At 40.2% G+C, this 25,652-nt stretch overlaps 1 protein-coding gene and 1 long non-coding RNA gene across 2 annotated transcripts in view; both read left to right on the top strand.

Moving 5' to 3' along the window:
• The window catches only part of LOC125961575 (uncharacterized), a 35,826-nt gene extending 11,612 nt beyond the window's left edge, over positions 1-24,214 (top strand). Inside the window, exon 3 of the mRNA XM_049700189.1 lies at positions 12,890-24,214. Within this exon, the coding sequence (XP_049556146.1) occupies positions 12,890-13,190 (301 nt within the window). The 3' untranslated portion in view covers positions 13,191-24,214. The remainder of the gene's footprint in view (positions 1-12,889) is intronic.
• LOC125961576 (uncharacterized) lies at positions 1,004-9,378 on the top strand. Its single transcript, XR_007472441.1, has 2 exons — positions 1,004-1,488; positions 2,588-9,378. It is a non-coding gene; the product is annotated as an uncharacterized LOC125961576 (long non-coding RNA).
• Positions 24,215-25,652: the final 1,438 nt, after the last annotated feature.

Below are 25,652 nucleotides of genomic sequence, written 5' to 3'. Positions count from 1 at the left end.
CACTTTATGAGATGTTGATGACCAGTTGTTAGTTCACTGTATACAAAATAGTGTCTCTGCTGTTTAAAGTACTTAGAACATTCTTATTGTAGGTTGAATTATGTCCCCTGAAAGATAAGTCCTAACTGCTAGTACCTCAGAATGTGACCTTACTTGGAAGTAGGGCCATTGTAGATATAATTAGTTAGGATGAGGTAGGAGTAGAGTGGGCCCACAATCCAATACAATTGGTGTCTCTTATAAGAGGAGACCTGGAGAGAAGGCCCCGTGCGTGATGCAGGGGGCAGAGGCAGAAGTGATGCAGCTTCAACCCAAGGCCTGGTAAGGATTGCCAGTAGACCGCCAGAAACTAGGGAGAGGCAGGAGGGATTCTCCCTTATGGGTTTCAGAAGGAGCACAGCCCCACGGACACCTCATTTTTGGACTTCCAGCCTCCAGAACTGTGAGACAAAAGAATTCTGTTGTTTTAAGCCGCCCAGATTGTGGTACTTTGTTACAGCAGGCCTAGGAAGCCAATATAATACCTTATGAATCTCTTTCAAGAATGTTCGATAATCTTAATTTTAAAAAAATAAGAGTTATTTTGGAGAATTAAAGAACCATAAAGTGGAAAAGAATAAAATACTATCTTAGACCAATACTATTCATGAGTCCAAAAATCTATGAGAGGCAACGAAAAATACTAAGAACACATGGGTTCTTCAGTCACATGTGCCTGGCTTCAAATTCTTGCCAAGCCACCTAATAGCTGTGTGAACTTGAGTTAAAACGTGCTCAGTTTCCTCATTTAAAAAATGGAATCATCGGGCTTCCCTGGTGGCGCAGTGGTTGAGAGTCCGCCTGCCGATGCAGGGGATACGGGTTCGTGCCCCGGTCCAGGAAGATCCCACATGCCGCGGAGCGGCTGGGCCCGTGAGCCATGGCCGCTGAGCCTGCGCGTCCAGAGCCTGTGCTCCGCAACGGGAGAGGCCACAACAGTGAGAGGCCCGCGTACCGCAAAAAAAAAAAAGAATCATCATGCCTATGTCCCAGGGTTGTTGAGAAGCGTTTTTCCAGCACCTGGGACCAAGCAGGGACGCTGGCACATGGTAATTCTGAGTGGATGCCAGGGGATGTTCCGTCCAACAGCCTGGTGATTGTAATTTACCACAGTCTCAGATTAAGAATATGTAAATAATCCCTACATTCCCCTTTAGTAACTCATCACAAATATTCCATTCAGGAGTCAAATTTTTACTTGTGAATATGAAGCAGAACACTGATTTTACAGTGTCTGTCCGTATTCATCCAAGCCTCTCTCCTCTTTCTCAACATTTCCTTTTTTTTCTTTTTCAAGTAAAAGGAATTTAATCACATCTTCATTTGTAATTAAAAAACTGGAAACAGGTTACACATCTGATAGAAGCAGGTCATTTATATTGTACAATATGCAACTTATTTGAACAATAATATGGGACTATATGACATGGTATTGTGATATGTATATGTGTATATATTTACACATTCACATGAATATATGTAACAAATACACATATATTTAGGGTACAACTAGAACACATACAGCCTAAAATAGCATTGAGGCCTTTATTTGAACAATTAAAAACAACTGTGTCTTCATTTGAGAGAAGCCATTGTAGGGGTAAAGAAGCAGAATTCAAGAAGTACTTCAAGAAGGCTTTAACATCTGGAATCAGATGTCATGATTTCAGAAAGGTTAATACTCCCAAGTAGACCCTTGTTATAAATTGTCCAGTCTCAACATTTCCTTTTGTCTTCTTGGTCCTTTATCCATTTTAAAGCAGCACCTAGGCACTTCTGTTTGTACTCAGGGAAGGAATGTAGCTATGGGGCGGGGTGGGGGGTGGGGGGGTGAGGGGTGGGGCGGGGCGTGCTGGCCTTTGAGTTTTAAGGATAAAAACTAATGGATTAATAGACAAAAGGCTGAGGAGGGAGCATCAAAACGATTACAGCTTCCCCTCCTTCTTCCACAGTCTCTCGACAGCCTCAAACAAGAATCCCCAAGGCTCAGAGGGGTCCTGAGTGTCCAAATGAGAGGAGCCTGGGAGGGTCCCAGAGAAGAGCACGCTCCCTGCCGAGTGAAGAGATAGCGCATCCCAGGTAGGGTGGAGGTCCCAGAGCCAGCAGCTCCAAGCTTCAGCTCTGGGGGAGACCCCTGGGCGTTAGCGGGACCCAGAGGGAGCAGCTGCCTGGAGCACCAAGCAGCGGAATGAGTCCCACTCATCCTTGGGAATGAGACCCAAGGACAGAGGCAGAGAAGAGCAATCCTAACTCAAAGGAGTCGTGGGATAGGAAAAAGACAGTCTCCAGGGCAACCTGCTTGGCCTAATCCAAAAGGTCCAGGTGGGGAATTGATATCTCAAGTGATCGAGGGTCCAGATGACATGGAAATGAGCTTCATCTCAATATCTTGCCTTTATGCAAATATTAGGGGAAAAGAGGGGAAGATACTGAATTGACCAAGACAAAATTTTTGCCAGCCTGGTAAAACGATGCCTTGGAATAGAAGTTGAATTGTAGTAATTCTACAATTTCTATGTGTATATTTCATGCACATATGAGTTTGTAGATGGAGATCCTGGCCTAATATACCTGATTTATCAGTTTGAACTGTAAAGCTCATTTTAATCCAATCAATGTTTATTGAGTGCCTGCCATGCGGCAGGCAGTGTTCTAGCCCACATGATGTTTACTGTCCAGTTGGGGTGGTGGGTACTAAAAAGTAATTGCAAGTCAAATAAATGTTACCAAAAGGGAAGTTCATGGAATCACATAGCAGAAGAATTTAGACTATATAGCGGTATGGTAAATGCCTCCTTGAGAAAATTATGCTTAAGCTGAAACATGAGAAATTAGAAGGAATATGCCCAAGGTGAAATGTGATCAGGAGAAGAGTGGTAGAGGGGAAAAAGGGAGAGGCAGTTTCAGAACTGCGAGTGACAGGCGGCACGGTTGGGGCATAGAGGGCAGAGGGAAGGATATTAGTGCTTCGGCTCAAAAAAGTTCTTAGATTTTTAGGATATTATTTCTTTGCTAGGTAAGTTGGCTGGAAAATCAGATAATGCAGCATATTTAGGTCTAAAACCAGGGGGAAAGTCTAGCCATTATTTAAAGTAGCATTCTATCATAATGCCCCAAATTCACTTGAAATGACTGATAGTTCTAGAGTAAAAATATTTTCACTCCTACACCCTATGCCTATTTCTAGACATTATCTGTAGTTTCATAACTGTGTCCAGATGGGGGTTCTCTTAAGGTCGTAAAGACTGTATGCTCTTGTAACTATGTCACTATCTTCCCAACATGTTATGGTGTTTACAAGCGTAACTGAATTCAGAACTTTATACCACTTCCATTGGAACTCAGTACATTTCACATGTTCTTTTGATCAGAATCTGATCATTTATTTCACTTCTGGGTTGGCAGTCTCCAACAACACATTTCTTGTGTTACATCTGTGTGGGCTGGAAATTTACAACTTAAAATGCATTCTTGCATTAAACTACTATCATGAACGGTGGCTTCAACGAGGATATGCATCCTGTAGTATTGCTGAATTAATTTATTCTGCATTTGACTTTTGATTTGGCCCACTTGTGGTTACCTTACAAAGCATCCATCCCCTTCTTTTTGTTTCTGTTATTTCTATCCTTTTTTCCTCTGCAGTGCACACAATGTCAGTCTACCAAGCCCTGTCAACATTACCTTCTGAATGTCCCTTTCCCACAATTCCCGTGCTGCTTCCTGGTTCAGGCTCTTAGCCTTTCTCACTTTGACTAATGCCTCCAAATTGCCTGCATGCTCTCTCCCATCAACAACCCTCCATCCTGCTGCCAAAGTTTTCCATCTTGTTGCCAATCTTTCCTCCTTAAAACCCATCACTGTTTCCCTTCACCCAAAGCAGCTGTCTCCAAATCTCAGTGAACTCATACCCTTAACTGGAAAAACAATGAGGAGCATGCAAACCCAATACGGCCAAATTTATTTTTTATAACGTGTTTATTATATTAATATTAGGTCTAATATAAATTGCATCACAAGAAGAACAATTTTAAATATAAACTGAACTGCAAATACATAAAAGTTACAGTTTTTCCTATACTCCCTTGAACTCCCACAGACTCACATATACTGTACCTTTGAGCTACAGTGTATCGCTTAGAATTCTCTCACCTACCACAGTCACTCTTTTTTTTTTTTTTTTTGGTGGTGCAGCATCAGCATTTTAGTTCCCCCACCAGGGATTGAACCCGTGCCCCTGCAATGGAAACGGGGAGTCCTAACCACTGAACCGCCAGGGAATTCCCATAGTCACTCTTGACTGTATCTTTGCACAGGTTGTTGCTTCTGCTTGGAAATTCTTTCACACTCCCACTCCCCCCAGCCGTTCTTTGCCTAATTCATACCCATGGTTCAGGACTCATTTGCTTGACTATCTTCAAGGATACCTTCCTGGATCCTCTCAGACAGGATCAGATACCTTTCTCTGTGTTCCCATAGCAACCTGAGCATCCTTTATGTAGGCTGTGTCCCTTACTAGTCATTAAGCTCCTTGAGGATAAGGATCGGGGATTTCATCTTCATGTTATCATTGCCTAGCACAGGACTCAGTACATAGAGCAACGTTACTATTCAGCTGAAAATAGTTTGTCAACGGTAGTTTGGTGGAAAGCAAGCTGGACGACATGTCGTTTTGGTCATGGTGGGGGGCTTGTAATGTTTTATGCATCTTTAAGAATTGTTGCCCATTTTGCTTTCCCCCCCCAGGAACATGATTGTACTTTTTTATACTAATTTATTTTCATCTAATTTTAACTGCTCTCCACTATTAGCCATTTCAAAAATTTGGTACAACCTAGATGTTTAAAAATAGGTAAATTGCAAAGAGTACGCATGATATTAGATTGTAGAAAAAATACATAGGCTCTATGTAAAAGAATCTTGGAGGATATATTCTAAGGTATTAATAAACATTTTATTACAAAAATAGGTTTGTATTATTAAAACACTTCCAGCTCTTTACAGAAAATCGGAAACCACAAATAAAGAAATAAATTAAGAAACAGTCAAAATGTCACTGTCCTAGAGACAGCTGTTAGGTGGGAGAGGATGGGGGGAGGGGAGACGTATATGAGTCGATTAGGGACAGATTAGGAAAAGGGTCGTCTTGATTGGACTTTTGGAGGGAAGCACAGAAAATCAAATTAATTTGGTGGGAATACAAAGGATCGCTTGAAATAAATGAGGAATTCTTTTGAAGTAGCTAAACCTATCTTCCTACCTCAGATTAAAGTACAGTTTATTCATTTAATTTTGCTAGCCCCAAATCTGGACAAATTAAGTACATGTTTATTTCCAGATTTATTCTCTTCTCCTGTGTTGCAGCCAAATTATGGTCCTCGTGCTTCCCCTAAACTTGTCGCTAATGTCCTCTTGACTTTGCAAGTTATGCTATGCACAAGTTATGCTAGGCACAAGTTATTATTATAATGAAAGCCGCCAATCATTGTCTATTGAAGTATGTCCACCTTTCAGAGCTCACCTGAGCTGCTTCCTCCTCCGTGAAGTCTTCTCTTCCCAGCCCACCCTTACCACGCAACTGCAAGGAATCGCTTCCCTTTGAATCTCTGTAGAGCCCTTTTTTGGTTGATGGCCTCTATATTCTGGTTATGGAAAGGGAACAGAGCAGAGAATTTGTACTGTGTGACAGTACATTTTAAACTAAAAAGCATTGTACAAATATATGTTATCTCATTCTTAGAACTAGATTATAAACTTCTTTAGGGCAGAGATTATATTTTATTCAAACTTTTGTCTCAATTGCCTGACATAGTTATTTAATAAATATTTGTTAAATAGCATATAATAATTCTTTTCTGCTTTCCCTTGTATCAATTCTTTGGGAGCGGCCATGAGTTTTAAAGAAAGACTTTTCGAGCTTCCCTGGTGGCGCAGTGGTTGAGAGTCTGCCTGCCGATTCAGGCGACATGGGTTCGTGCCCCGGTCTGGGAAGATCCCACATGCCGCGGAGCGGCTAGGCCCGTGGTGTCCAACATTGCTTTTTTTTCTTTTTTTTTTTTCGGTACGTGGCCCTCTCACTGTTGTGGCCTCTCCCGTTGCGGAGCACAGGCTCCGGACGCGCAGGCTCGGCGGCCATGGCTCACGGGCCCAACCGCTCCGCGGCATGTGGGATCTTCCCAGACAGGGGCACGAACCCGTGTGCCCTGCATTGGCAGGCGGACTCCCAACCACTGGGCCACCAGGGAAGCCCCAAGATTGCTTTTTGGTGGAGGGAAAAAAACCCACACATAGAATTGGTGACCAGAATTATTATATAGATAAATATTTAATAGCTTGATGTAACCAAAGAAGCGTTAAATGAAACCAGTACAAATATATAAACTCTATTTTAAAATATAAATATATATACAGACATAGAAAAAAATGTTAAAATGATATACATTCTTGAATGGTGGAATTATGAATGACCCTTATCCTAGTATACTTTTTCTTAGTTTTGTAATATGCATAAAATGAGTATGTCGAATTTATAACTAGAAAAATTGGATTTTTAGTTATAAATATAAAGCTGCTTCTTATTTTTAAAGAGAGCATATCAGTCTCCCAGATAACTTGAGGATGTGCAATTTGTGTTGAGCTTACTTTTAATGAATCCTGCGTCACTTTACATTTTTCCTTGTTTCCAAGTAGAAAAACCAATTGATTTCTTCTAAAGTTCCACTAGGTGGTGCTACGGTGGAATTAATCATGGCTTTTTTTTTTTTTTTTTCCCCTTTTCTTTTCTTTAATCCACTAGTTCTCAAACTTTAGATCCTGCTTTGGAATTCCAGGCACTATTCATTTCCCCCAGTCAATCTCTTCATGGTGCCATTACCAATTAACAAAAACAGATCACCTCACTGCACCTCTAGTGCTGATTTAATGTGATATTAAGGAGGTGACATCTATTAAATATGATAGAAAATCCATTGATTTATGCTGAATGATAATATAAGCAATGGTCTGTTGTAAACATTAAACAGACATATATCCAACCTTGATAACCATGAGTCCTTGGAGATAACTGGAGGTATCTGTACCATGTTTTGTGAACCACTAATTTACAATACAGTACGTTAAGAAATTTGGATTGTTAATTTTGCAATTACCAGTCATTCTCAAGTTTCGGATCTTGAGCTACAGGAATCCAAAATAATGGCACACTGACGATTAAATGCATGCTATTGTGTATGGCATTTAGAGCAGTCCGTGCAGAGGCCAGAAGTGTTCTGGCCCAGAGGGCCTTTATTGATAAGGCTCAGTAAATTTCTCCTTTTGCTGCACATTTGTCCCCCAGCGATCTTTCTGGCTCATGGCTTCAGACATCACAAAATTTCCTCATTCTAATAATATATGCTCTTTAGCTTTTTTTCCTGGTAATTTTGTCAATAAATGTCATGAGTTGTAATACTGTGCCATTAGAAAGATTTAGCAAAAATATGTCACAATTCGTTACTTACAAATAAATTTATGTAGTAAAAAGAAAAACTCCAATTTTTTTTTTCCTGTGTAGGGAAAAACCCAGTTCTTCCCTACTGTGTGTTCCTCTCCTGTGTGTCTCCTTTCCCACTCTCATCAAACACTTCACACCTGACACTTTTGGTCACGAAATGTGGGTCTTTTCCCCAATAACAAAGAGCAAGTCTTTGGGATGCCAGCTGGGTGTCCTACGATTTAACTAAATTCTGATCCTATCGACCTGGAGGTAGGTCAGATCCCACAGGTTAAGGGCTCAATCCCATAAGACTCCCCTCAACACACACTCACAGTCACACACTTCAGATGGCAGTCACAAGCCCAGGTTATCACCCGTGCTCCTGACCAAACTGGATATAAATCAGACATCCGTTCAGCCCCCTCATCAGCTTCCATTAATTTGCTAGAGCAGCTCACAGAACTCAGGGAAACACTTAATTACATTTACCATTTTATTAGAGGATATGATAAATGATACAGACGAAGAGATAGACAGGGTGAGGTCTGGGAGGGTCCCAAGCCCAGGAGCTTCTATCTTCATGGAGTTGGGGTGCATCACCCTCCCGGTGTGGATGTGTTCCTCCACCTGGAAGCTCTCCGAAGCCCCTCCCATTGGGATTTTATGGAGGCTTCCTCACATAGGCGTGGTCAATTATTAACTCCATTTCCAGCCCTCTCCCCTCTCTGGAGGATGATGGATGAGGCTGAAATTCCGAACTTCTCACCGGGAGCCCACTCGGACTCACCTCCACAGAGCAAAAGGTGTTTCTAGTGCCCTTATCAGTTAGGAAGTTTCAAACATTTTAGGAGTTTTGCGCCAGTGATGGGGTCAAAGACAAATATTAGAACAATAGGTGCTCCTAGTATTCTTATCACTTAAGAAATTACAAGGGTTTGGGGAGCTCTGTGCCAGGAACCCGGGACAGAGACATACATATATTTTTTTCTATAATCTAACACATAGTGTCTGTAAAAGGTTGATGTGGTAAAACTAAATAATGACCTCCAAACGTCCACATCCTAATCCCTGGAATCTGTGAATGTTATTTTATATGGCAAAAGGGACTTTGCAGTTGTGATTAAATTAAGGATCTTGAGATGCAGAGAATATCCTGGATTTTCTGGGTGGGCTTGATGTAATTACAAGTCCTTATAAGAGGGACACAGGAGGAGTCAATGGCAGGGGAGAAGGCCATGTGACTATGGAAGCAGAGATTGGAGTGATGTGCTTTGAAGATGAAGGAAGGGGCCACAAGCCAAAGAATACAGGCTAGAAGCCGAAAAATGCAAGGAAGTGAATTCTCTTTTAAGAACCTCCAAAATAATGCAGCTCTGCAAACACCCTGACTTTAGCTCAGTAAAACTGATTTTGGACTTCTGGCCTCCAGAAATGTAAGAAAATAAATTTGCATTGTTTTAGGCCATTAAGTTTGTGGCAGTTTGTTATAACGGCGATAGGAAATTAAAATACTGATACTTGTATATCTGATTCTTGCTCAGTTACCTACCCCTATTAATATAGCATTGTTGCATCTATTTTGAAATCCTAACCTGCCTATTTTATTGTAATATAAACATTGTAATACATTGCAAAAATACGTGCTACTTCTCATGGATTTATTAACTAGTTCAATTTTTCTGGAAGAAGGTTTAGCAACATGGATCAAGATATTTTTAAATGTTCATACCCTTTGACCCAATAATGCTAGATATCTGAGAAAATAACCATAATTACATAGATTTTATACAATAGTGGGCATTGTAAGAATATAACCAATATTAGAGGAGATATTAATAAAAGAGAAAAAACAAACAAAATAAATACCCTGCTTTCAGTAATGAATAAAATAGTGTGGCAGAAGGTTGACAAGAAGTAGAAGACTTGAATATATTATAGCTCAAATAGACATCAATAAAACACTCCACCCAACAACAGCAGAATATACATTCTTCTCAAGTACACATGGAATATTCTCCTGGATAGACCACATGTTAGTCCACAAAACAGGTATCAATAAATTAAGAATATTGAAATCATAGCAAGTAACTTCTCTAACCATAATGGAACCAAAATAGAAATCAATAACAAAGAGAAAACTGAAAATTTTACATATCTGTAGCAATTAAACAACACACTCCTAAACAACCAATGGGTCAAGGGAGAAACCATGAAAGGAATTAGAAAATACTTCGAGATGAATGAAAACTAAAACACAATATTCCAAAATGTATGGAATGCCTTGAAAGCAGTGTTCAGAGGGAAATTTAGAGCTATAAATGCTTACATTAAGAAAAGCACAAAGATCTAAAATCAATAACTTTCCACCATAAGGAACTGTCATTCTAAGGAACTGCTGTTCTAGGAAAAAAAAACCCAGCAAACTAAACTCAAAGGTAGCAGAAGGAAGGAAATTATAAAGATTAGAGTGAAGATAAATAAAATAGAAAAACAGTAGGGCTTCCCTGTTGGCACAGTGGTTGAGAGTCTGCCTGCCAATGTGGGGGACACGGGTTCGAGCCTGGTCTGGGAATATCCCACATGCCGCGGAGCAACTGGGCCCGTGAACCACAACTACTGAGCCTGCGCGTCTGGAGCCTGTGCTCCGCAACAAGAGACGCCGTGATAGTGAGAGGCCCGCGCACCGCGATGAAGAGTGGCCCCCGCTCGCCGCAACTAGAGAAAGCCCTCGCACAGAAACGAAGACCCAAAACAGCCATAAATAAATAAATAAATTTATTTAAAAAAAAAAAAAAGAAATACAGTAGAAACAATCAACGAAACTAAAAGTTGTTTCTTTGCAAGGATCAGCGAAATTGATAAAAGTTTACCTAGGCTAAGAAATAAAAGAGAGAAGACTCACATTACTAAAACCAGGAATGAAAGAAGGAACATTAATACATAGCTTACAGAAATAAAAGGATTATAAGTGAATACTGTGAACAACTGTACGCTAACAAATTAGATAATCTAGATGAATGGATAAATTCCTAGAAAGACACAAACTGAATCAAAACTGAATCAAGAAGACATAGAAAATCTGAATAGGTCTAGATCAAGTAAAAAGATTGAATTAGTAGTCAGAAAACATCCAACAAAGAAAAAGCTCAGGCCTTAATGGTTTCATTGTTAAATTCTATCCAAAATTTAAAGAATGAATACCAACTCTTCACAAACTCTACTAAAAAATACAATTGGAGGGAACACTCCCCAATTCATTCTTTGAGGCCCATATTACCCTGACATGAAAACCACACAGACATCACAAGAAAACTAATGACCAATATCCCATTATGAATAGAGATGCAAAAATCGTACAAAAATACTAACACACCAAATGTAGCAAAATATAAAAAGGATTATACCACGTGACTAAGTGGACCTTATCCAAGGAACGCAGGCTTGGTTTAACATTAGAAAATCAATTAATGTAAAATACCATTCAAAGTTTTGATTGTGTAGACTAAACATTCTAATTTCTAAATCGAGACTACTTTGGTGACATTAAGTGATCACAGAAATTTTATTAACTGGAAATGATCAAAAAAATCTTCCAGGAGCAGAGGAAAAATTTCGAATGGGCATATTGTAAAGTCACTGTGGGACACAGATATAAAGTTTCCTTCCGATTAACTTCCTTGAGCCCTGCTTATTCAAGGCATTGTTTACATATATTAATTTTTTTCTATTATAAATTTATTTCTATAATGTTGTCTTGCAGGATCTCAGTTTCCCCACCAAGGACTGAACCCAGGCCACAGCAGTGAAAGCCTGGAATCCTAACCACTAGGCCAACAGGGAACTCCCACCCATTGTTTTATAACAGCTTTATAGAGAGATGATTTACATAAAATGTTTTATAACAGCTTTACAGAGAGATAATTTACATATAAGATAATTCATCTATTGAAAGTTTTCAGTATGTTAAGTATATTCACAGAGTTGTGCGACTGCCCCACTAGCAATTTTTTGGCAGATGTTTCATACTGACTCTTTCCTTTTTTCTGCATCATGTACACCAGGGGCTTCCAAACGTAGCATTTAACCTTTGGGCCAAATCATCACCTGTTGTCCCATGCATCATAGGATGCTTAGCAGCACACCTGGCCTCTGTGCACAATACCTGTAACACACCACTCACTCCCAGCTGTTACCGCCAAAAAATCTTCAGACATTGCCGAATGTCCCCAGGGTACAAAAACATCCCCGGTTGAGAAACTACTGATACAGATGATGCATCCTCCTCCAGCTGAACTCTGCCTCCCAGCTCCTGTTTTTGTTCTTAATGGGCTGTTTAGACACAGTTCAGCACATGACATGGTCTACTTCACACATACTTCTTTGGTGACCAGTGTCCCCAGGTAGCCCCTCTTGGACAGAATGTAAAGCAGTCCCAGGCCAGCTCTTTCTCACAGGTGCAGCCCAGATCTTGTCCTTGGGACGCAGCTGGCATCTTTTACCCTACAAACTCAGAATGGGAATGCCCAGCCACTCTCCTCTCTTCTTACCCTGAGGGCAGCTGCCCACAGGTCTCTGCCCTGTGTTTTCCAGTCAAGAATCAGATACGCGTCTACTAGGTTGCCCTAACCACAGGGGCGCCAATCATACTAGCTCTCAGAGGACCTCACTGAACTTGCTTAAGGATAAAGTCATCTCCACTTTTGACCCTTTTATACCCTAGATGAGGATAAAGCATTCAGGAGTTAGGAGCCAGTTTTCAGACAATGACTTTCGTATTCTGACAGAGCAGTTTGTCTTACAATTCATTTTGGTATCTGACATCTGAGTACCTTAGGATCTAGTAAACTTCCACTTTATCCCTCTGTTCCACATTTAACAATGTTGCAAATGGTAATTTATAGTGTATTTCATCAGGTACAGTATTAAGTAACCATTTATAGTGTAACCATTTGTAGTGTAACAATTTATAGTGTATTTCATCAAGTACAGTATTAAGTAACCATTAAGAATATTGCCCTTTGAAGAAATGCTCACAACATAATGGTGATTGAAGAAGAGGCTGTAAAGTCTGTTTTTACCCTATAATATTAACATTAATATTGAAAATATATATTTCTAGACAAAAGAGTAGAAGGAATTATAATTGAATATTATTTGTGACAATCTCTAGATGGCAGAATTCTTTTTTATAATTTTTTGTTTTCCTCAAATTTTCTACTATAAGCGTGTATTGGTTTTTAATAGAAAAAAATGTCCTATGAAAACAAAATGTGCAAAGTTGATTCATATTCACATTCTCTTCCTCTTTTAATTTAAATATTTTTACAATGCACTGCACAGACTTCCAGAAATTTTAATCTATTTCTTCTTTTTCAGAGAGCTTCTCATTGCCTCAGAAACAAAGTCCAAATTCCTTCGTGGGACATTCCAGGCCTGTCACCAGCCTCTTAGCCCTGAGTCCGTCTGCTCCTTCCGTGTTCTGACAGGTACTTGTGCAGTGGAGACCTTGCAACCTTTACTTCCTAGACTCCCTCGGCAGCTGGCTTCTAGTGGCTTCTACCAAAGAGATACTACTGAAAAACAGGCAGATGGGGGTAGAGGAAGAGAGACTCCCTTGTTCTCCATCGTATCAGTATCCCTGCAGCAGCAGCAGTCGGCTGTGGAAGAGTGTCTTTAGTGGCACCATCACCCACTGGGCAAAGCCTCCTCTTCAGTCTTAGCCTCAGCCCTGAAACCCCAGTCCACGGCCCTAACACCTGCGAAGGGCCCCTTCCCTATGATTCCAGCAGTGACGTGGCAACACCTCAGCTCCTCAGTGGATACAGCACCAGGGAGAGGACCCCTCCTCTGAGAACAGCCGAGGTGGCATGTCCCCATAGTTCTGTGGTGTCTGTGGTGACACCACCTAGTCCCTTTATTCCTCCAGTTTTAGGGGTGGTAGGTGCTTCCTTCAGTTACTAATTTCTGGATTTCTTTTCTACGTAAATTTTTTTCCTAGATTTATTGAGATATGATTGACATACAGCACTGTATAAGTTTAAGGTGTACAGCATAATGACTTGACTTACATATGTTATGTAACAATTACCACAATAGGTTTAAACATCTCATATAGACACAAATGAAAAAAGGAAATATTTTTTCCCTTGTGATGAGAACTCTTAGGATCTATTCTCTTGGCAACTTTCAAATACACCACACAGCAGTGTTAACCATAGTCATCATACTGTACGTTATGTTACTTCATTCTTGTTCTTACTTTCTCAGTTTTTCCAACAGTCGTGCAAGGAATAATCTGCATTAAGTTGCCTATATTTGAAATGCCTAGAGTAATGTCCGTTTTCCTAACTGGTCCCTGACATCACCCATCACACCTGCTTAAATTCCACTGGCCAGAATTCAGTCATGTTTCACCCAACTCAAGAGGAGGTGTCCTGGGAGATGTGGTCTAACTGCTCCCATGTCCAAAGAGAACACGGATCAAGGTGGTCCTGCTACCAGCTGGTACCAGTGGTCTTTCCCACATTGCCTAGTGAGGCACAGAGTAAGTTAACTATGATGCAAAAACTAGACAGGACATTTTAAAAAAACCAAAAGAGGTATAATTGTCTAAAGAAAATCTAGGTATATATAACAAAAGACCTGAAATGAGCTTATTTTTGAATTGGACATTGAGTGTAGCTCTAAATTTCCTCAAAATGAAGGCCTATAAAGGGAGCTCCCTGGTGGCCTAGTGGTTAGGATTCTGGGCTTTCACTGCCGTGGCCCGAGTTCAATCCTTCGTCAGGAAACTGAGATCCCACAAGCCATGCAGCGTGGCCAAAAAAAAAATATACTGAAAAAAATTTAAGGCCTATAAAGAAACGTATGGGATTGCAGTTTTGTTTTGTTTTGTTTTGTTTTTGCGGTACGCGGGCCTCTCACTGTTGTGGGCTCTCCCATTGCGGAGCACAAGCTCTGGACGCGCAGGCTCAGCGGCCATGGCTCACGGGCCCAGCCGCTCCGCGGCACGTGGGATCTTCCCGGACCGGGGCACGAACCCGTGTCCCCTGCATTGGCAGGCGGACTCTCAACCACTGCGCCACCAGGGAAGCCCGAATTGCAGTTTTTAAAGTATATTCAACAGCCTAGATAAGGTTTGTCCTGAAATGAAACACAAGCGTCATTTATCACATTGATCATCATATAGTAAATATTAGAATATACAAGAATCATAATTTGAAGCTGTGATAATATGTTCATAAATCTTCTGCTCAGTTCTGATCATAAGTATTTTCATTTTAAAAATATCAATTTTGGGGGCAATAAATTTGAATTCTTAGATTATTTTCTAATGTTCAAGGCATGTACTACCTGTGTCCATAGGAAAAATAAAATATTCAAAACTTGAATAAATGATATTATATTTACATATATTTTTTCAAGAATAATATTGGTCAATAGCAGGATTTGGAATTTTCAAACTGTTACTATTTCTTTTAGCTTAAAAGTTTTTTTCAACTTCCATGTCTGGGTAATGTGATCTATCTACAACAAAAAGCAGTTTAATATACTATTAATTTAGAGTCAGTTTCTAAAAGGAGAATGACAGATCCCCAACATTTGTGGCCCTAGAGTCTAGAAGAATTTCCGGCACATAGTATGTGCTCAACTGTTTACTGAATGAGAGACAGTCGAATCCAAAAATGTTAAATCTGTGATTGCTAGTTGTATACTTAAAACTCTAAAGCATGCAACTCCCATGTCTCCAGCTCTGCCCTGTTTTTAGATAAAAATTAGGTCATATCGTATTAATACCTGAATCTTCCCTTCCCGCAAAAAGTCCTCCCTCCAACTAGGTATTTCAGAGAGGCCCAGGCAGGTATGCACACACTCACAGATCAGGGGCGGCTGCCCTCACTGTCTCTCTACTGGCTCAACCAGACAATCGCTGCTTCAAGCACTCTGCCTGAGCGTCTGGTACCCACCCCACCAGGTGTGCTCTGGGCACATTCTCGTTGCCATGGACCCAGCCTCTCATGGATAGCACAGCACGGCCCGCCCGCCTGGGGCCGGAGCCAGGAGGATGCCTCCTCTCCCATTTGTTACGTCCAGTTAGAGGGACCCCACAGCAGAGCCTTGGGGCTTTAACTTTTAAATATTTAGTGAGAAATCTTGGAGTTCACCACCCCCCAAATGAACATTCTTTTATGTAGATCTTTGTACTCTTAAGCAATTATTTCCTCAGAATAAGTCTCTGGGTTGAACTACATGTCCTCTTTTTTTTTTTTTCTTTTTTTCCCCAGGGCATTTTTTGGGACATTTTTTTTTCAGGAATGTGGATTGCCAAACGATCTGGAGAGGTTGTGCCAGTTTACCCTCCCACCAGAAACTTAGGTTGATTTCCTAATGCTTTTATCAGCAATCATTACATCTTCCTTTTTAATCAATTCCCTTCATCTTTTTTTTTAATTACAGTTTACGCAAGCTTCTTAGAGATGCATGAATATCAAGTTTTATAGAAATACATTTTGGAAACATTTGAATTATGAAAATTCCAATTTCATGTAGTACAAACTGAAGTAAATACTATTTGAAGCACTATTTGAACTTGGTTAATTTGCATAACTGATTTCCAGAACTAACTCACAGGGCAAGGCTAGGTAAACACTCTCTGGAGTTGGTTTTTGGTTATTTACAATGCTGGGTAGTGGACTAAAGGCCACCATTAAGTAAACTGACTGTGGGTGCCTGATTGCCTCGTTCCTTCTAAAAACTTCACATACAGACATTTATTCCTGTTTCCAGAATGAGGCCACCTATATAAATAATTTTCATGTAACAGGAATATTATGTATTAACATTTATCTATGAAAAAAGACAAATTAGCTTTTTTTTCTTTTCCTATTCTTAATCTGATGTTAAATAATAACTGTAGGACAGGCGGACTCTCAACCACTGCGCCACCAGGGAAGCCCTGTACCTCTTAAATGAAAGGTCAAAACAGGGATGGATATTCCTGGTAAGCAGGAGTCATAATTCAAGTCTAGAAGAAGGGAGTGAACAGAATCAAAAGCACAGATAAAGCTGATATTTTATTTATGAAACCTAAGATGCCATTGATTGTAAATGGCAGCATTATTTTGTGTATTACTTAGAAAAACATTATGATACACTGCTTTCTTATCACCCAAATATTTTATATTTATAGAAAGAACTATTTTAGACTTAGATAAATATTATTATCATATACCACTCAATAACTCTTGTAAATACATTAAAAAGTAGAATACTGGGACTTCCCTGGTGGCACAGTGGTTAAGAATCCGCCTGCCAACGCGGGGGACACGGGTTCGATCCCTGGTCTGGGAAGATCCCACATGCCGCAGAGCAGCTAAGCCCGTGAGCCACAACTACTGAAGCCCGCACACCTAGAGCCCGTTGCTCCACAACAAGAGAAGCCACGGCAATGAGAGGCCCGCGCACCACAAGGAAGAGTAGCCCCCGCTCGCCTCAACTAGAGAAAGCCTGCGTGCAGCCGCAAACGCTCAACGCAGCTAAAAATAAAATAAAATAATTTTAAAAAAGCAAAATACTGCATTTCAGTGAGTCTAAGACGTTTTAAAAATATTTTTACATTGCAGAAATCAGTGAGTATATTGTAATCAGTGTTGCCACAGCAAAGCATCGTAGTTCAATGTCTCTTTACTTTTATAACATATATAAGAAATGTAGTCTTACAATACATGGCACCGTAGCTTCAATGAAAGATGATGTGAACAAAATACTTCGATTAATGCATTCCTAAAACATCTTCACACCCAGGGACGATCTCTTTTGTATCACTCTTTAACTGACAGTCATCCATGTCCATGGTTTTCTATACAATTATTATTCCCCTCTGGCATTAAAATGCAACATTTGTTAAAAGAGTCCTCGAGGGCTTCCCTGGTGGCGCAGTGACTGGGGGTCCGCCTGCCGATGCGGGGGACGCGGGTTCGTGCCCCGGTCCGGGAGGATCCCACATGCCGCGGAGCGGCTGGGCCCGTGAGCCGTGGCCGCTGAGCCTGCGCGGCCGGAGCCTGTGCTCCACCACGGGAGAGGCCACGGCAGTGGTAGGCCCGCGTACCGCAAAAAAAAAAAAAAAAAAAAGAGTCCTCGAAAGAACTAAGCCTCGTTTGTTCCGGACTCTAAGCCAGGTGTACAATTTAGTAGAACTACTTTATTATGTTGATAATTACATGTGATTCACCAATGCCCCCATCTCCTAACCATGACCTTTTCGTTTGTACCCCTGATCTTTTGGTTGACAGAGGATAAAAGATTGCACCAACTGCAGCCTTTGTGGAAAACATTTTGGTGGTTTCTCAAAAGATTAATCATAGGACTACAATACAGTGCAGAAGGTCCACTCCTAGGTATATATCCAGAAGACTTGAAAGTAGAGACTCAAACAAATACTTGTACAGCAAAGCTCATAGCAACATCATTCACAATAGCCAAAAGACAGAAGCAACCCAAGTGCCCATCAAGTGAAGAATGGATAAAGAAAATGTAGTAGATACATACAATGAAACACTATTCAGCCATAAAAAGAAATGCAATTTTGATATTTGCTACAACATGAATGGACCTTGAAAACATTATGTTACATGGGCTGGCAGGGAGAAGAGTTATTGTTTACTGAGTACAGAGTTTTGGTTGAGGGTAATGAAAAAGTTTGAAGAAGAGGTAGTGGTGAATACCTTGTGAGTGTATTTAATGCCACCTAATCGTACACTTATGAATGATTGAACTGATACATATTTTCTTATGTATATTTTTCCACACACAAAAAAGTTTGCACCACTATTTTATCTTCAGATTGCTTCCACGTCATGCACACTCCCTCTGTAAGTCTTCATGCTTGCCTTTTTGCGGTGTGCAGGCAACATCTACTGTGTCACAACTGTGGTCTGGACAATAGCAATTGTAAGAAGCCATTTACATGTATCCCAAATTCAGAGATGAAAAATGTGGAAAAATGTGTGCCTCAGAAGGAATGAAATGAGGGTCAGGGACTTGGGCTAGAATTAGGTGTCGGTATTTAAGGTCACTAGGACAGTAATCAGAAGAGACTACATGTGATCCTGAGATAAATTCACTTGGCGACGTGGGTAGCAAAGTAGCAGACACAAAATTAGCTGATTTAAATTAGTAATCAGTTCAATTAGAACTCAGTGCCAGAGTCACAAAGCAAAGAATGTGTGTGAGCATTTTGGCACGTTGAAGCAAAAAACTTAATAATAATGACATATAATCTACATAAGTATATATTAAATATATGTGATACACGTAATGAACCTGACAATGAACAGATCTTGAACAAACATAAGGATGCTCTTTTGATACCCTGCATCTGTAGTTACTACAACACACTTTCACCTATATTATTTCATTTGACTTGACCGTTGCAACATCCCAATGAGGTAATCAAAGGAACCCCTTTCAGAGAGGAGCCAGGCGCTTCCTCAGAGTCACGTCTGCTGCCAAACAGAATCAGGGTCCAACTCTGGCTTTCTGACTCCAAAGCCCAGGTCCTTTTCCCTCACCACAGGAATGGACCAGTAAGTACCCAGTTTACACCCTCAGTCCACAGTCCACAGACGTGGGGATACTTGATTGAGGGGGAAGCTAGGTCCTTCTGGGACATTCCCTGTTCTGCAACAGGTGTATAATACAAATCTTTCCCCCAGATCAAGCCCAGAGGGACCTGAAGCTATCTATCAGAGTAACAGAGCAGTGGAGAAAAAGGACCACGGTGAGCTTCTAAGCGCTCCCAGATATTATGAAGCTAATCCCCAGAGCCCCAAAATACCTCTATGGTTTCCATCAGAATGAGGCTTATGGAGATAAGTGATAGATGAAGTCTTGACCTGAGTTTATCTTAGTGAATCTGATGGGATAGAAGACTGATCCTATGGTCATTTCCTCACTCGCAGAATAGATAATGGGAATAAGCATATTTGGTATCTGGTCATATCGGTCATGACCCATGCAGTACGTGCTATTTTAGTAGAAAGAGCCAAAAAGAATCCCTCAAAACGGACCACCTTGCTCTCTCTCTCCACCCACCCCCAACGCCAATCTCCCGTATTATCTCCAAGGTAGTAACCCAGAAGCAGGACCACATCCCTAGGTAACTGCAGAAATTGGGGCTATTTAACTTGCTCCTTCAGTTAGCAAAAGCCAAATGGTTCTTAGAAGGTGACTGTGAATTATTACAAACGTGAGCAGGTGGTGATGCCAGTTATAGCTGAGGTTCCAAGATGTGGTTTCTTGACAGGAGCAAATAAACATTGTGCTATTGACCTAAGAAAAAGGGCTCTCCAGGCCCCTATCAGTGAAGATAATCAGAAGCAAGTTGCCTTTAGGCAGCTGGGATCCAGCTCTTACCCGGGGCTGTGCAAACTCTCTTGCTTTCTTACTCCATCCAGACAACTTGATTGTCTTAATATGCCACACTGGTTGGTCAGACAGGGTTCTGACCAGAAACAGATGGCACACTCAAATTGGATAATTTAGGATATAGTTTAACAAAGGGACTATGTACAACAGTGAAGAGGTGGAAAACAAAGTCATTACCACCCTCAGGTTTGGTACTGGTCCACCCAAAATTCACGTCCTTCCCAGAACTCAGACCGTGACCTTATCTGGAAATAGGAGGAGCGGACAAATAAACTCCTGTATTAAATTGGTCGCGTAACCCCACAGAAAACAGCATTTCTTAAGTGAATTTAAGGCGCAAGTATTTTGACTGTATATCCCTAATAAGATATAGTTGGAAAAATAAAAAAAGGTTTTTATTATTCATCTTTATTCATTTTATCCTGTACACACAAGGTGTTTTGGGTCAGAAACAGAGTTCTTACTAAATATTTACAGTAAATTAAGTGGGTTGGTTCCCCTTGTCCCATTCCTTGACCCCAGGGCAACTTGATGAATACTAAAGGATAATTTTCCTACATGACTGGCCAAACACCCCTACTAAGGAGTGTTGAGGAAAAATGATTTATCTTTGCATAAAAGGAGGCTGTCCTCCACCCCTCCTAAAAGGGTCTCCTCCTTAGACCTCCAGACCTTTGGTATGTATATAAAATCTCCCCAGGAGCCAAAGAGATCTACTCCCTTTGATTCTCAGCTTCTACTATTTAGAGCTGTCTCCTCATTCTGGGATAGCCATTCCAGTCTTCCTGGCACTGTGGGGACTTAACCTAGGGACTGAGATGTGGTCATCTGGCTTTCTCCAGGAGATTAGAGAAGTCTTCCTATCCTTTCAGGTCAGAGCAATTAACTAGACACACTGCTACATAATCTAATCCTCATGGTATGTAAAGATGTTTCTGTGAGCCTAGGTCTTTTCATAGAAACACTAAGCAATCCAGGCAAGTTTAATTTCCCCACAGACATATCCTAAGGACAAAAAGGACCACAAGGAAATCTTTAACAGCATTCAGTGATCTTATTTCTTAACAGTATTATTGATACTGCTAATTTTAAACTTTTACATGTAAATTATATGATTAAAACATCTAAGTATGTCAATATCAGTAAGGGGTAAGATATCCAGTGTAAAGGGAACAGGGTTACAAATATAAAATCAAAGGTCAGTAACACCATGGCAAGTTTCAGTTTGGGAAAAATAGGTCTGGACTCATGAAGCATCTTCTGCTTTAAAACAATGCACTTTCTGCTTCTGTTCACTAAAGACACCTAGAAACCAAGACACTCCAGTAGAAATGAGCAAGAATGCGAGCGCCTTTGTGCCTGTCCAATCACCATCTGCCCCCCATGGGGACCCACGTTTCTAATACACAGTAGTTCTGCCAGGTTTTATGCTTGTTATCGATGGAACAATCCAGCATGAACTCTTTAGTGCCTGCCTTCTCTAACTGTACCTATGTTTGTGAGATGCATCCACGCTGTGTGTGGTTGGTTTGTTCATTCTCATTATATAGAGTGCTTGAGTGTCTGAATATACCAAAATTTATTCATCCCCCCTATTGTTGATGGACAGTTTCGAGAAATGGAATATTTCCTGCCATATCAATAAGCAAAGGATTTCACAGTCATCAGCAATTGCAGCCCTCCAACGTGAGTCTGTGAGCTCTGAGGAAACTCCGGAAGGAAAGAATACCTGCCATCTAGCAGCCATCAGACTGCAGCCACTCCCTACGGTGAGCCCTGAGGAAACCTAGGATGTGAAAATACAGGATACTGACCCCAGATAGCTGAGGTGCATATCAAAGGAAGGATTTCAGTGAGACCAGAATCTTGCGTCTTCCCACACATAGAAAAGCGCTAAATTCCTAAACTTGGGATATCTGGTTTTCTTTAATTTACAACAATCTTTTGATGTTCCCAACGACCTGCCCTTTGTTGCAAAACTTCTGTATAACCTGACTCCCCAGTCGCCTTGTCTCCTCGGAGAGTTTTCTCCGGGTTACTTGAGATGCTGCCTCCTGGGCTTGATGTCCTAAAAATTCCCTCCAAATGAAATATAACTCTCAAATTTTAGGTTGTGAATAATTTTTTAAGTCCACAGTTTCATTGCTTCCAACTTGGGATACAACAAATAGAGCTCCTACAAACATTTTTTCACATTTTTTTTTGTTGAACATATGGTACTCTTTGTTGAATATATGTATTCTACATATATAGACACATTTTGTTACACCCATGTTATACATATGAATATATGTGCATATACATAGAGTGAAAGTGCTGGTCATAAGGCATGAATATTTTCAGCTTTAGTAAATATTGCCAACCAGTTAATGAGAACAGTCAAGCATTTATCTTACCTTTCCCATAAAAACTAAATTTCAAGTTAACGAAATAGTTGATAACGGCAAGCTCCTATTCACAGAAAGATTCTTTCTAATAAATTAGGAGAGAATGGTAAGATAGAAAATGACCATTTTGCAATCCCTAATAAAGTAATGGACCTAAGCACAGATTGTCATCAGCAAATGCAAAACCACTGGGTAAAAGGGAAACGGAAAACTTTAAAATGGATGGATTGGGGTGACAGCATCTAAACCAGCTAATCAATCAGTACCGTAAACCAAATGGACCACACAGATATTATGCAAAGAAGATGCAAAGATCCAAGGAAGAGTCACCTCATGAAATAGACTTCCCAGAGTAAGACTACCTAAATCTAATCAAACATCTAGATCTACTTATTGTAAACCCATCTAACACTGTTCAGAATAGAGTAGCGCCTGTCAAGGGCCACTATCAAGTCTCTTTCAGACATCTAAGGACTGGAAAATTACTGAAGACAAAAAGTTACAGATTCTCAGCACATCCTGTAGAAGCACAGCCAGCGCAGATACAGCTGTGGACCAGAACAGATGTGAACCACCCCTCCTTGCTGCACCTTGCTCTTTGAAACCCAATAAAAGACTCAAAGCCCCACCATTTGGGGTCAACGCCACTCCGTGCGTCTGGCCCCTTTCCTCCCTTGGAAAGTGAATAAAAACTTTCTTTTCTTCCCTTGTTAATACTTCTGTGAATTCTTTCACAACCCGCATGGACTCACCTAACACTTATCATAAGAAATGCAGGGCAAAGAGGAACAATTCAATGATACCACAAAAAAGCAATCCACCACATCTAGAATGTGGTAAATCCTAAGGAATATTGACCTGGTTACTCCAACAAAGTATTTAATTTTTTTTAAAAAAAAGAGGAGAGCTACTTTTTACACTTAGGCCAACCAACCAAATGAAGTGTGTGCATTTAGGTGTATCCTAATTTGAATAGATTAAAAGGGATATTTTTGAGACAAGCAGGGGAATTTGAATATAGACCAGGTATTAGATGATATTGGGGAATTGTTGCTAATTTTTTTAGGTGTGAAAAATGGTATTTTGATAATGTAATAGAAAGAAAAAAAATGCACATTTAAGTATTTACCAGGAAAATGATCCTTTAAAATGTAGGTAATATTTAAAATGTTACAGTTTATTAAAAAAGCAGAGGAGGGCTTCCCTGGTGGTGCAATGATTAAGAACCCACCTGCCAATGCAAGGGACACGGATTCGAGCCCTGGTCCGGGAAGATCCCACATGCCGTGAAGCAACTAATCCTGTGCGCCACAACTACTGAGGCTGCTCAGCCCCTGCTCGCCACAACTAGAGAAAGCCCGCGTGCAGCAACAAAGACCCAACGCAGCCAAAAATATCAATCAATCAATAAATCAAAGCAGAGGAGACCGATAAAACAAGACTGGCAAAATCTCATTGATTGCTGCAGCAGCCTGTTCATTAGTGTTCACTAGTAGTCTCTTTCTGTTTAAAATTTTCCGCCATAAACATTACTTTATAATTTTTAAAATAAATTTACATCATTCCAAGTGATGTAGGATAAAATTGTGCTTCAGGGGAAAACTGTGCACTGTATGGACTCCAGAGCACTCCCTCTGAATTATCTGATTCTATTTCACAACACCATAAATTATAGCTCACTGATGGCAATGACAGCTACCTAAAAGCATGCAAATTCTGCCCTACCTGGTAGAGTTTCAATTGGCCTCCTCCCTTCACGGTGGAAGAAGTTAGTTTTGTCTCCATGTGCACATTCATTTCAACATCCTTTATTCCATGTAAATGTGTGCTATTTTGATTTCTCCTTTGAGCCTCATAACATCTGCCTGGTTCCCTGCTTACAAGTTAAATAAAAGTTAAATAAAATACAAGTTAAATAAAAATAAAAAATCCTTAACACACGTTCATTTTTATATCTGTATGAGAGTCATAATTGTACGTTTTTGGAAGTTATCTCTTAATGATAATAAATAGTATTTATGTCTTGTGAAGCTGAAAGTAAAATAATTGGTATACTTATGAATTATTACATGTTAATAAATAGTTGCTAAATAATTTCAGAGTAAACTGTAAGTTAGTTGTACAAATATTAACTAATTTTCCTTCCATTTTTTGTTTTCATTTCCTTATGCCACTAGTTCCAGAAACCCCTCTGGAATCTTTGTATCAGAGGCCTGGATGTATGTTCAGGAAGCAGGTGAGCTTGCCAGAGCAACATATGAGCGAAGACACTTCAAAACAAAGAGTGAGTAACATCTCCAGAAAACTCATGCCAGGAATTCTAAAATGCTTTTTCAGATCTAAGATACATTGTTGAAAGACAGAAGGATGGTCTACATTACTTAGCAAAACTGTCTGTTTAGGTCTTCTGCCCATTTTTGGATTGGATTGTTTGTTTTTTTGATATTGAGCTCCATGAGCTGTTTGTATATTTTGGAGATTAATCCTTTGTCTGTTGTTTCATTTGTAAATATTTTCTCCCATTCTGAGGGCTGTCTTTTCGTCTTGTTTATGGTTTCCTTTGCTGTGCAAAAGGTTTTAAGTTTAATTAGGCCCATTTGTTTATTTTTGTTTTTATTTTCATTACTCTAGGAGGTGGGTCAAAAAAGATCTTGCTGTGATTTATGTCATAGAGTGTTCTGCCTATGTTTTCCTCTAAGAGTTTTATAGTGTCTGGTCTTACATTTAGGTCTTTAATCCATTCGGAGTTTATTTTTGTGTATGGTGTTAGATAGTGTTCTAATTTCATTCTTTTACATGTAGCTGTCCAGTTTTCCCAGCACCACTTATTGAAGAGGCTGTCTTTTCTCCATTGTATGTTCTTGCCTCTTTTGTCGTAAATTAGGTGACCATATGTGTGTGGGTCTATCTCTGGGCTTTCTATCCTGTACCATTGATCTATATTTCTGTTTTTGTGTCAGTACCATACTGTCTTGATTACTGTAGCTTTGTGGTATAGTTTGAAGTCAGGGAGCCTGATTCCTCCAGCTCCGTTTTTCTTTCTCAAGATTGCAATAGACATTTCACCAAAGAAGACATACAGATGGTCAAGAGGCACATGAAAAGATGCTCAACATCACTAATTATTAGAAAACTGCAAATCAAAACTACGATGAGGTATCACCTCACACCAGTCAGAATGGCCATTATCAAAAAATCTAGAAACAACAAATGCTGGAAAGGTGTGGTGAAAAGGGAACCCTCTTGCACTATTGGTGGGAATGTAAGTTGATACAACCACTTTGGAGAACAGTATGGAGGTTCCTTAAAAACCTAAAAATAGAACA

Source organism: Orcinus orca, chromosome 17 (assembly GCF_937001465.1).
Source record: "Orcinus orca chromosome 17, mOrcOrc1.1, whole genome shotgun sequence".
Taxonomy (NCBI): domain Eukaryota; kingdom Metazoa; phylum Chordata; class Mammalia; order Artiodactyla; family Delphinidae; genus Orcinus; species Orcinus orca.
The sequence above is the reverse complement of the archived record's forward strand: the minus strand, read 5'-3'. Positions and strand labels throughout refer to the sequence as shown.